General features: G+C 33.1%; 1 protein-coding gene across 1 annotated transcript; it reads left to right on the plus strand.

Annotated features, from left to right (window-relative positions):
• The first annotated feature begins 2369 nt into the window (after positions 1–2369).
• On the plus strand, positions 2370–7573 carry LOC127831544 (orexin receptor type 2-like). The gene is made up of 5 exons (XM_052356525.1): positions 2370–2786; positions 5218–5581; positions 5851–5998; positions 6856–6968; positions 7252–7573. Exons 1-5 carry the CDS (start codon positions 2370–2372, stop codon positions 7428–7430), a joined length of 1221 nt encoding a protein of 406 aa, XP_052212485.1. The 3' UTR covers positions 7431–7573.
• The last annotated feature ends 6160 nt before the right edge of the window (positions 7574–13733 follow it).

Genomic DNA, 13733 nt, shown 5'->3' on the forward strand with positions numbered 1-13733 from the left:
TACAACTCGTTTATACAATTTTAATTACTAAATGATATCGAAAAGGAAGTTCATTCAAACGTATTTGTCCTATAATGACGTACATATATTTAATAAAATGTTATATATAGTATGTTTTAAAAAATACCCAGTCCTAGTTGCCCTCTTTCATGTGCGAGCCGACGAATACGGACAGAAAGCTTATAAAAAAAGTGCGAATCCTGTGTGGGTTGTCTGAAGCATATTAAACAATATCATTAATATTTAAACCATTACGATGAATATAAAAGCTTTTAAATTAAGCGAGTGAAATGAAAACAACTTCAACTTTGAAGTTAATTAACACTTTATGGTATGACTTATTTTTGGTAAACAGTTGCTTTAAGGGGTGTTGCTGCAGTTTTGCTGATTTTTTTCCACTAAATAGATTTTGTTCAAAATTTATATTCAAGTACTATATACAAATAATATGAACAATGAAATAAAAATATAGGGTCACCGGCCTTTCTTTGATTTTATTCACCATTTTTTAACATGTACTTTTTAATTTAAAATGGAAAATCTCTATTGCCTCAAACCAATTAATAACCAAAACCATAATGAAATACACAACATATAGATATTATATAAGCTGAGATACATAAAATACCATTTAATTAAACAACACAATGCCAAAAAAATGGAGAATACAAGATAAATTTAAAAAAAACAAACATTTTTTTAAATTTTTATGACGACCAAAAAAACATCAATTTTTTACTATTTTTAACACCAAAATGTGATTATAAAAATTCTGTCAAATAGAATTCTGCAAAACTGCTCAAATATGTTCATCTACGTGTTGTCATCATAAAACACAAATAAAAAAAGGGGGTCACCGCACTTTTAACCGAGATTTTTGTTTTAACTATCCCTACCGTCTACGTCAAATTTTATAAAAAAAAATCATCAATTAGGCAAAACCCAAGTTCCGGTACATCGATTGTAAGAAATATGCATAAACATTAGAAATTGTTTACAATCTTAACTGGGACCACAACAGCTTACCAAAAGACATTAATTAAAAACAATATTCAATCACAAACATAATACCATACAGTATCAAACTCGACCTTAATCATTAATAACTTACATGTACTTGTTCACAGATTTCGGCTTGTTTTGAAGTTTGTGATTAAATGCTTTAAATTGATAAATTTAAACGACATGACTAAAAAGCTCCAGTATAAAACAAGAATGAAATTAAAGAAATAAAAAAAAGTAAAACAAAAGTTTACACCACCTGGGATCGAGCCACTGACAATTGAATTATGAACCAACTCGGTCATTTCTGATGATACTGATAACAAAAATATTGAGTTGTGATAATAGCATTGTCGGTGTTGCTATAAATATATTCTCGGTTAAATAAACTGCCACAACACCCCTTAACCGTTATAAAACGAACGTTTACGGTCAACCAATTGACGATTTCACACAGAGTTACATTTTATGTATACGGGTGTTCGTTTCATTTTTATGTTCCTGAATTACAAACAGATTTTAAAACAACCAATAATTCTTTCATAGACATGCTTAAACTGCATTGGATTTTAAATCATTATTATTTAGTGTATTATTTCAAAATTGAACCTAACAAGCGATTTTTAAAGGATACATTATCTAAAAGAAAGAATGCATATCATCACATAAGTGCAACACTCCTGTCACTGTATTATAATGCAGAATGACTCTTCTTTAATTGTGCCTCATGCAGTATTCGCCGAAAAACAAAACATCCCAGTTGATTTATGTACGTCCGTGTATGTTTCTAAATGATCTGAAATAAGTTGATCATCTTAGATAAAGCACCATTTGCAATATTCGGCGGTTAAAACAGAAGAGTGTTGAAAGCATTGCGTCGTTACTTCAGCTTTTGGATGTTAGAAACCAATTTTGGTCACTGCTGGTCATAATACCACCATTACAGAAGAACAGTGCCGTGTTTTAATTGTAAATCCCAGCGAAATCACCGCGACGAAACTCGCGTTAGGAGAACGATCGGTTTGTATGTACCATTACCGCAAGATACGCTCTGGAAGCTGAATTCAACTATTGGAATTTAGCACGCGTCAATAGCGCTTCTGGTTCAAAGGACGTCGGATTTATTTATTTAAAGAGTTGATGATGTTGTGATAAGCTCGTGTCGCATACATGCGTTTTGTGTAAATATTTTTGTATTAAACACTTGTGAACATTTTATTTCGTAATATTTCTGTGTATAAATCGTTTAATTGTAAGCGTGCCTCGTTGTTTAAAAAAGTTTATTTGTATAGTTATGATATCTTCTTGTATTATATTTCACAAACCATAATATATCACACAAATAAATCTAACAACAAGTGTACAGTATGGAGTCTGAAGGTATAGACGGGTTTGAACAATACAGCTCAAATATATCGAGTGACAGTGTCGTGAACATGACCAACCAGTCAACTCAAAACTGTGATTTGAATGACAAGTGTATGCCAATAGATGTCTACATTGATTACATGTACACGGAGGTACTATACCCGGACACTGGAAAATGGTTCCTGATTATCGCATATATAATATCTTTTGTAGTCGGACTTATCGGCAATACCCTTGTATGTGTCGTAATATGGCGCAACAGAGGAATGCGGACGGTGACGAACATATTCATTGTCAATCTTGCCATCGCAGATATCGCAGTTTTGATTATGTGTCTACCGATGACATTACTCGTTGACGTCACATGGACATGGTTCTTCGGTGATGTCGTATGTAAAGTAAATCAATTTACAATGGTGAGTAGCTTATGTACATAATACTACTAATACATGTAAGGAATGACACTTTTAAAACACATTATTGGACAAACTACACTCATTTGCCATTTATAAGAACTGTTTAAGTTTTTTGCATGCAATATTTTTTGGAAAATGACAAAACCGATGTGCATGTAAACGGTTAAAAAACAAAAACACCACAAGCACCAAATACATAAATGATGAATCAAGTGACATAAGTATATACCTGATTCTTATTGAATGTTTAGTCAATTGTATTGATAATTATACTGAAAGCCAATCAAAAAGAAGAGTTTATTTCTGTGGTTGCCATCTTATTTATACTCCCTTTTTTCATATGCATACTCTATTTGCAATTCACTAATGATTTCATTCATCCAGTCATTGATGGTTGCCCTTCGACTTGCTTGCATCAAAAAACGTTTACATTACCTTACTTCTTATGTCATGTGTTGTATATCTAGCAAAGACCCTTGTTTTTCCTTTTAATATATTGATGAAGCATATAGTCTATCGTATGTTATCGCTATTTCTATTTATATTAACTATCCCCTTTCCTAAGTCGCCGTACATTTTGCAACCAAAGACGCCCGATGGTTAAAGAATAAGTTCCTGAATCTTACAGCCTGTAAAATATCAAAGCATGGAAAATTGCATTAACTAAGTTTAGTAAACATGTTATTCTTCAGTCTTGTAATGATTAATGAAATGAAAACATTTAATTGTGAGTTCTTAAATAGCTGACTTTGATATAACCAGTGCAACTCAGCGTAATAACAACATTATAACAATGTAATGCAATACATTTAATAATATTGTACTTACTTAATATGTGCAATGTTCTTAATAGATACAAATATTATTGATGCCCACACTGTGGGTTAGAGTAGCAGTATTGAGATGGTACTAACGATCAGAAAATCCGAGTATAGTGTTATAATTCAAATCTTCACTTTTTAAAAACTAGCGTTCTGTTTATTAGCATAACTGGCCGCGAAATGAAAATCTGTTAAGCTATGAACAATTCTTTGCTCAAGTTATAATAATGTTAAATTGCATATAATGTTGAACATACAGTGCCGCTTCATTTTTGTTGCAACCGCTTAAGATCTTTGTATTTGCATATCGTTTTTCATTTTTCCGAACAGTTAATGTCAAGTACCTTTGATTCATTAACATATTAATGATTAACAATGGGTGTTTACATATCTCTTTTGGAAAATAATAAATACTACTTAAAACAAGCGGTAAACTTACATCGGAATTTAAGTCTTAGAGGCAAACAATCTCTACTGTTTGTGTATTTTAGTACAATAAGTTATTTTTTATTGCTACTTGCTATCGTATGTAACAGAAATATTAACATGAATGCAATATGAGGAAACAACTTAGCCGTTATAAGCTAAAAAGCGATTTGATGACATCGAGGGCAAGAATTTCGCCGATAGGATCTATATTCAAGTTTATGTTAAAGTTATTGTTAATAAATAACTTTTTTTCATATTTATTTCTTTGGAGAACACTGTTCCATGCTTCATTATGTCACTGTATGCCATGCTATTATATGCAATTATATACAATTGCATGTTTGGATATGATTTTTAGGACATGGCATTCATTTAACAAGTCATATGCAACCATGTCTACAAATCAAGAAAATTAATAATGATATGTATTGTTATCGATTTCTACACTCATATGTAACGACATTATCTAAATATGTATATTATATTATTTTACGTATAATAACCTTATTGGCGTGAATTCATTTGATAGTACTGATGGCTGGACTTAATATTGCTGGACTTAAGTTACAATTAATGCATGTGCATTTATTATAACTTAATTTGAATCTACAGCTCATTCTACTCGGTATCCACACAATAGGTGCCCGTCATAGTAATACGACATTATCTTCTAACTATTATTTCCGACGTATTTTATATAAACCAATACAATCATGTAGATATTTTGATTATCGTGACATAGTAATAACACACATGGCTTAATTATTCGCATAATACTTATACAAACAAAACGCCACGATTTCTAACGGACATGTGTTCAATGTCACCTTGAACCATGTGCAATGTCGCCTTGAATCATATATGGATACAATTTCTCATTTACGCAACCACCTTAGTTGATGCAGGAATTGAGGATTTGAAGACAAAATAAAAAAAAATATGCACATATCATGATTTTAAGATGCAACAAGTGGTATTTGATAATACAAGTAAAAAGCTTCTTACGACAATTAATGTATGCATTTATACAAGACCGCTGTTCATGTACGTAGCCGCACGCTCGGATGATAGAACGCACGCTCGGATGATAGAAAGACTAATCAAATTGGTATTTGTTCTAAAGAAATACATTTTATTTTATTCATTTCTGCAACTTGTTTGTATACTTTTTCTCGTTTCAGACTTCGTCGATATCTGTATCCGTTCTTACACTTACGGCAATATCATTAGAACGTTGGTACGCCATCTGCCATCCGTTGCGTTTCCATAGCACCGTACGACGCGCTCGTATCATTATCATTGTCATATGGATTGCCTCGGCTTGCTTCGCGATGCCCGAAACCATTGCTGCAAGAACTGAAAAGGAATGGCCACAAGAAATACTGTTTACACGGTGCTATCCGGTTGATCTCGGTGACCAGGGGCTGATGATCTGGCAGTTTGTACTCATTGCTGCTCTTTATTGTGTCCCTATCAGCCTTATGGGTTTCACCTATTCCAACATCGCCTTTATCCTGTGTACGGGGCGGATACCAAGAGAACCGCGTAAGGGTTTGTGCAAATTCACACAACGACCCCTAATGCAATTTGCTTGTTTAGAATGATAAATTACGATATAAATAAATCATTCAAATAAACAAAAGAAAACACAGCAATGTTTGCGTTTAATAAACGAATGCGATTTTGCTTATGCTTACTAGTATATAACACAAAGTAACATAACATATAAATAGTTTCGGATTTAATTGTATTATATATACGAATTAAAACTCCGGAAACATATGTCTATGTATAATGTTTAAAGCTGTTTGCAGACACTCGTGCTCCGATGTTGAATGACAGGACTGGCAATGACAACGATGTTCAAATTGAATCACGCAAGAAAGCTGCAAAGATGTTGTTTGCCATCGTTGTTCTTTTCGCCGTTTGTTTCTTTCCGAACCACCTGTTAAATGTCTTACGGTAAGATATCAATAAATCTCGTTCAAATGATGTTATGTAAATTGTTAAGTTTGGCTTATTAGTGAGCGTACGGAAAATAATGGCTCGAAGATTTTCCCGGATAAAGAATGGTAAATCGTTTCAACATCATCCCGCATATTGTCATAATTGAATGTTCATGGCAACTAATTAAATACTACTCTATTTTCAAAACGCCCGGGAAGACGTATGTTAATTCCATTTAATTATCACATTTTGGAATGATTAAGCATGGCCTTTGTGAATTAAGATTTATTTCTCATAGATACATACATTTTATAAAAAAAATGTATATATATATATATATATATATTTATAGGCGGCACTATGAATATTTTTTTAAGCCGAAACTTCAATTTAAAACGAATAAAGAGGGTTAGAATAATCACATATGCATGCTCAATCAAATACATTAATACAAATGAATAAGAAAAAAACCGGGAACACATGAAATAAAAAAACATTTTTTTTTATAAACTTCGATACAACAAAAAGTTTAATGAAATGTAGTTTAAAATTAATTCATAAAATAACTCATCAATCCGCATTAAACTCTAGGAAATCCCCAAAAATGATATCTAATGTAAATGTTTTTAGTTGAAATATTGAAACGGTAAAGCGCTCAAAGGCTATTAAATATAATTAAATATTTTAATATAAATATATTTCTTTTCTTTAACGCGCTAGTGCCATTTCTATTTTAACGTTTTTCATGAACTTTTGATGACCTTATACATGTGTATTTTTTAAATGTAATGATTTAATGTTAGACATTTCTTGTGAATATAATAACACATATTAAGACTGTTTATTATTATTTGGTTTACCTTTTATTGTAGGTACGCTGGCGTGACGGAACATGCGAAAGGGATAGAAAACTTTGCGCTGGTAGCACATCTGGCGATCTTCTTAAACAGCTGCCTAAATCCCATCATTTACAATTTTATGAGCGGTAAGCTGTTCTCGTCTATTCTCAGTTTGTACTACAATCAAATTTTTCACATATACCTAGCAATTTGAGGCTAGAGCGCGTTCATGTATCGTCTTTGATGTGTAATGATGTCTTCAACCTTAAAACTTACTTACCCAAACGCCCTATAGCAAAAGCATCATCATAACCAATAATTTCCGATGCTTAAACTGTATTCACAGATTTAATACTAGTTTTATGAAGAAACGTCATGATAGTTAAGTAAATATTAAAACAGGGTCAGTGGTAATGGCATGTATTTCAGACAAGTTCCGGAAAGAATTCCGGACTCTAATACAGCACTGCTTCCGATGCTACACGCCGGATCAGCGCGTTAGATCGACGTTCCCCAATGGTTACAGGGTGACATTTAGTGTCGGCAATAACATGAATATCAACATGACACACTCAACAACGGCCGTGTCGCAAGTCGTGCCATCATGAAAAAAGACAATAACTATTGATGCTTCATTCGATGTTGCTTTTATAAGTAGTATGGTAAGTAAGCGAAATTAACACACTTATATATGGGTTACATTAAATCATAAGCTCTTAAGAATGTTTTACATATTATATATTTATTTGTTCTTTATATGGTCATTTGTTGTAAATAACACCCGTCAAAACGTAATAAATTGTATATTATTATTAGACAATAAAAGTAAATAAATCTATGTGCATGATTTCATATGATATGTGTGTATGTATTATTTAATCGGTATACAATATTTTCCAACAATATAAAGACGAGTTTTAAAACACTTAAAAAATCAGTTTATCCTTGTTAGCACTTTTTTTACCAACAATAAAATATTTAAAAAAACAAGTCAACCTGATCAGAGAAAAGAAGCTCCATTGGAATGAACCAGTAAAAAGAAAATTATATCAACGCATGCTTATTGCTGTTCAAGTGTTCGATTGTGTTATCCGGTGCTTTTGTTAACTACTAAATATTTAATCCGATGATTGGCCTACCTTGTCGATTGATAGTTGATATACTTGTAAATCCGAACTCACGCAAACACAAACTTGTCAACTGGATTTCAAAAAATAATTTCCCGGGAAAAATTGTATAATTGACCGTGTATTGAAATGAGTTATAACATTTAATAAATCATTTGGTAAAACTATATTATTGTCCGTCGATATGTAACTTTAATACATTTATCATTTGAACAATGATGTGTTATAAATATTAATAAGTGCCTGATTGCCAGTTTTTCAATATGTCAGAATACCATCGGTTGGGTTGTTTTGTATCGTTTACACAAATGATACACATTATTTCAGAAAGCAGCTCAGTACCCAAGTTGTTGTCCCCTACCGGTTTCACCGGAAGGGGACTTATGGTTTGCGCTCTGTGTGTCCGTGAGTCCTTGAGTCCGTGAGTCCGTCAGTCTGTGAGTTTGTCACACTGTTAAGGATCCTGCGATAATTAAAAAAATTCTTAATATATTTTCATGAAACTTGAAACATGGATAGATGGCAATAAGGACATTATGCACATCATTTTATTTTGTTCCTACGTCAAAAATTCTGTATGCTATGGCAACAAATATATATTTTTTATATTTCTGACAATGGTGAAGCCGGTAGGGGACATATATTGCTTGGCAATAGTCTGGTTAAACATGATTCGATTCATTCATCCTGTTCAAGTTCCTCAGATTATAAAGTGCAACCACTTTTAAACGTTTTTCTATGTCACGAAGGTCCTCTTGTTATACGTATATTTTTTGAAATAAAAAACAACACATACAGCTGAATAATTACTACAAAATCCGACTTCGTCGGTTACATTTTTATTATAATTTTCAATGTGTGATGCATTTTTATGTGATTTCTTTGAAGAATAGGAATTATATGATAGGACCAATACGAAAAGATTAATGGACTTAAATGGCGGAACATAATTTACACCAGACTAGCACTAGAGTTAATCATAAAACCTCAGCTATCAACTAGCAAAAAAACTGAGGCATGTCGCGGTGGCGACCGGAAGTTCAGCCCTAAAGATAACGCAACCCCAGTAGCACTATTGATTAAGCAGATAATGCACCGCATTTTTTTCAGGCTATTTATCAAAGAGCTCCGCAATATGCTCATATTTATTTATGCAATCTAGTTCAATGAGAATCCGACTTGCTTCGAAAAATATATAGTTATTCACGCGCCATCGCTTAGGCCAGCACAACCTGCCAAATAAATGTTCGGTACGGCGTACCGTAGATTGTCAAGTGCAACATATAGTCAGATATTCGCAATGCCACAATATTTTCAGAGCGAAAAAGAGATATTCCAGGTACGCCTTAGCATGCCGTGCCATCGAGCGGGTACTAGAACACCCATACTGTACTGAACATAGTTTTGAAAGCATTCCTGGCACCCTGGCACACACATATATGTATAATGGTAATGCTTCCGGTCACCTCCAAGAATTACGCTTTTCGCAAAATGACATATTGGAATGAAGCATCAAACATACAATATGAATTAATAATGGCACGTAAGTTATGGTGTCAGGTCGTCATAAATCTAAAGAATTAAATGTCGTGATAAAATTAATATCTCTCCCAATTATGCGGCATTTACCTATTAAGGCGCATTCATTTCGTTTCAAAAATGCACAAATCACAGCATTTTTACAAGGAACGTTAAGAAGCAGAAATAATGAAAATCACTGGATGACACTGTGTTCCCAATGATTTCAATTCACCGAAGTCGTCTCCCGGCTGCAAACTTTATATTAACCTTCTTCTGGACGATGGCGATCTAACCATGCCATGGCGCCGCCGCTATCCACGGTTGGAGGCCCGATATGCTTACAATATCCAAAATATCGCGGTTTTAGTAAATATAATATGAAATTTGTTACCGTGATCAATATTTAACGGTTGATCTCATGGATATTCATGCTTCTATTTTCGTTTAGTGTTGTTTACATAAAATCGCGCTGTTGAAAATCATGGGATTTTTCCGCTATTGTTTATAAACTTGAACGCTGGTCCGTTCGATCTGATTATTATACAAACCATACATAGTCTCGTAGTGTGTAGGTAACACAAGGAGGTGAAAGCCTGCATACCATTGCACAATACCATTGCGCATGTTATGTTTTGCTACATCTGATATATTTACTAACTATTTTAATGCAGTGTGTCTTTATTTTACGAGTCCACGTCATGACGCTTAGATGCTTGCGCCGCATCATATTGCTTTTCTTTTTTAGTTTCTTAACGTGTCCAAATGGTTTTCCAAAACTGGCGTGTGATTGACGTGTATGTTAGTGGCTATGCAAACATGTCAATGCTGTCTACCGTGGTTGTTTCTAAACCAAAGCTACTAGGGCTTAGGATAAGAAACTATTTAACGCTTGAAGAAATTGATACTCAATTGGTATGGGATGTGGCGGCCATGTTTACGCGCTTGTTCGCTCAAAATCCTGATGATTGTAGCTAAAGTATAACTGTGGACACTCTTTCATGTATATTCAATTTGCAAGTATCACTGACATTTTATTGTTCATGCAATTGCGTCTAGCATGCGGAATAAAGTCTTTCATTTCGTGGCCTTCGGTCACAAAATAATAACAGATAATAAAGCATATGGTTAAAATATATTGCATTTTATAAACAAATAATTCATGCAATCAATAGTGTATATTATTCATATCAATACATAGTTGAGATATAAACATTATAAAACACATTTCTATGGGGCTGTACATTGTACACGTATATATTCGTATACACTTAAGATCCGTTATATGTGGTAATAATACATTAGTTGTAGTAGCGTATGTTTTTAGTATTGATCCTCGTTTATATCAAGTAAATTGTAACAGAAGAAATCATGTTTAGCATTGAGTATTCGTTTGAGATATCAATCCTACTTGTCTTCGTTTGTCGTTAATGCTGACGAGTACGCACATGTACTGAGTGCATTGGCCTTTCATATATTATTATTAAGTACAAGCGGTATCGTTCTGCTTCTTAAATTCGCTGATTCCTAGTTTCTAAGGTTTCCTAATTTGCGAAAATCAGGTCACATTAGATAGTTTAATCTGGTTTATTCGCTTCGAGTACTGTAGTGGAGCTTCCATAATTTTGAAATCAAGTTTACAATCAAAGTTGAAAGATTTTTGAGAGGTGACAATTGTGTACCTAATGATTCAAATGCATTTGTAAGCTCAACATAATTACCTTTACAAGTATGTATTATTCAGCAAATAAACTAATTTGCATAAAACTAAAAATAATTGTATTAATATTTGCCCCACTTTATCAAGTCTTTTTGTGTGTGAATTGATCAAGTTTGAATAAGGCATTGTTTAGTTTAAATTGTTTATAAATAATTTAAACATCAAATTATCCCAAATGCCTTGAACATATTTTCTATTTGTTGTTTGTTTTCTTATACTTACAACAACAAGAATTTAACCAAAAAAGTATATGATAATTACTGGAATCACCAAAAGCGTCCGATCGGCTGTCTTTCTGTCTGTCTGTTCGTTCAACTGTTTGTCTGTAAGTCCGTCCGTCTGTCTATATGTGCGTCTTTGCGTGAATACAAATTTGTCAGTAGGTGTTATCATACACCTTTCATTGTAAAGCACCAAACTTGCTTGAAGTGTTCCTTATGATATTTACATGTGAACGCGCTATATTTATCATCATTTATTATTATGTTCAAAAGTAGTAACCATTTCTCAACTGTTAATGAGAATTTCGAAATTTCGATATTATCATGTATATATAACCTTTATTATCGAAAACACATATATGCAATTAAATGGTCAAATCATGTTTTATTTGGTATCACACATCGTAGAGTGGCCATGTAATAAAGTCCGACGTAACCTCACTAATGATAATACAACAGTTACTATGTTTTACATTCTGAACACTATGTCGCAAAACTATAACAGACAAACCCTTCGTAAGTTAGCTAGCACTGAGCATTGTCCCTGATTAAATTACTATGAGATCAACCCATGTATGTGTTTGCCTCTTATAGAAAATATAACATTTAAGAATCATATAGATAAACAGGTACACAAACACTTGACCATAACATAAATCTATCGTTTTAAAAATCAAGTTTAAATATCAGTAAATAAGTCGTTGAAAACTTAAAAATATAATGAATACAAATTAAAATGATTGAGTGATTTATGTCACGTACACGAACAATAAATAGTATATCATGAGCGCTGTTTATTTTAAAGAACTAGTAACGTTTATTATTGTTAAGTCATGTCATTAAATGGTACAAGCTTTTAAAGTTAACGATTACAAAACTCATACATTATTTATCCTATAAAGAGATTGGAAATAATTTTTTTAACGGATCAGGTTGTGAGATGTATATAAATTCTTATTTCCTGGTGGTGGGGGTGGTGATGGTTCTTCCCAGAAACGGACTCGATAGTATCTCAATAAGCATTTTTGCTTGAAGTGCAATCACGCTGAAGAAAAATGGTTTATATTCAACAATATGTTCACCAATTAGTGAAAATGTGTCAGATGCAAGTTGTGGATAATTGTGTACATGATCAAAGTAATACGCGTATTATCAAGACACATAGGCTTTTGTTAAAAGTTTGAATCATTTGCTTTGGGAGGAAATTAAGTCCCCAAGCGTTTTGTTTGCCCACATCCAAGCGTTCTTTAGCCAGCATTTTATGATTCTTGTAAATATACTGCAGCAGACACGATTATCATACAGAAAGAGTTAAATCAAACTGACGAGGATATTGAACGAATTTAAATAGCCTATTCATATGCACATACGATTTTAAGTATGATGTTTGTTTGAATAGCATGAATTTGCATATTAAGTTTAATTTTATTGTATTTGAATGCAAATTTTCAATGGCATTACATTGTGTTTAGTCTTGTCCTAAAAATACAATATCGGGATTTAGAATTTTTGCAACCCAATGTAACTGTGTGCTATGGACGTTAAGTTTCTATCAATAACCGCTTGAAAAAAATACTTTTTTACAAAATATGTTCGTGTATTATCGGGCTGCTAAAACAAGTATTTACTATAGGTGTTCATCTTATGTATTAAGAAACTAATTAAAAGAAACTGGACCGGCGAACTTAGTTATCTTCGAAAGTCGGTACTAGAGTGCTAGTGTGAGATTCTCAAACATTCATTAAACACGGTAGCGCCTTGACGTTGAGGCTCCATCTGTCTACACCAAATACATTTGAAACACAATAAACCGATCAAGACTTATATAATATTGCATATAAATAGTGCACAGATACTTACGAGACTAATTGTCGTCTGTATACGAAAATAATAACACATAAAAGCAAATACTATTACCATGCTCAAAATATAATATTATTATCACATTAAATAAATCTAAGATTGGTAATATATTTTCTGCACAACCTTTTTCACGATTCGCTTAAGACATTATGAAGGAACCAAAGATACCCAAATGTAAACGACTGTAAACGATCAACCCCTGTATCTGACACTACAATCCAATCCCTGTATCTTACACACCAGTTCATATCAACCCCTGTATCGGACACAACAATCCAACCCATGTAACTGACACTACAATCCATATCAATCGCTGTATCTGACACTACAATCCATATCGACCACTGTATCTGACACTACGAAACAACCACTGTCTCTGACACTACAATCCATGTCAACCTCTGTATCTGAAACTACAATCCTACCGCTGTATCTGACACTACAATCCATATCATCCCCTGT

This window comes from Dreissena polymorpha, chromosome 5, assembly GCF_020536995.1.
Source record: "Dreissena polymorpha isolate Duluth1 chromosome 5, UMN_Dpol_1.0, whole genome shotgun sequence".
Lineage (NCBI taxonomy): Eukaryota > Metazoa > Mollusca > Bivalvia > Myida > Dreissenidae > Dreissena > Dreissena polymorpha.

Coding starts and splice junctions, on each gene's coding strand:
- LOC127831544 (XM_052356525.1), top strand. CDS start 2,370: ATGGAGTCTGAAGGTATAGACGGGTTTGAACAATACAGCTCAAATATA. Junction 2,787..5,217: donor AAGTAAATCAATTTACAATG/GTGAGTAGCTTA, acceptor TTCTCGTTTCAG/ACTTCGTCGATATCTGTATC. Junction 6,969..7,251: donor CATTTACAATTTTATGAGCG/GTAAGCTGTTCT, acceptor CATGTATTTCAG/ACAAGTTCCGGAAAGAATTC.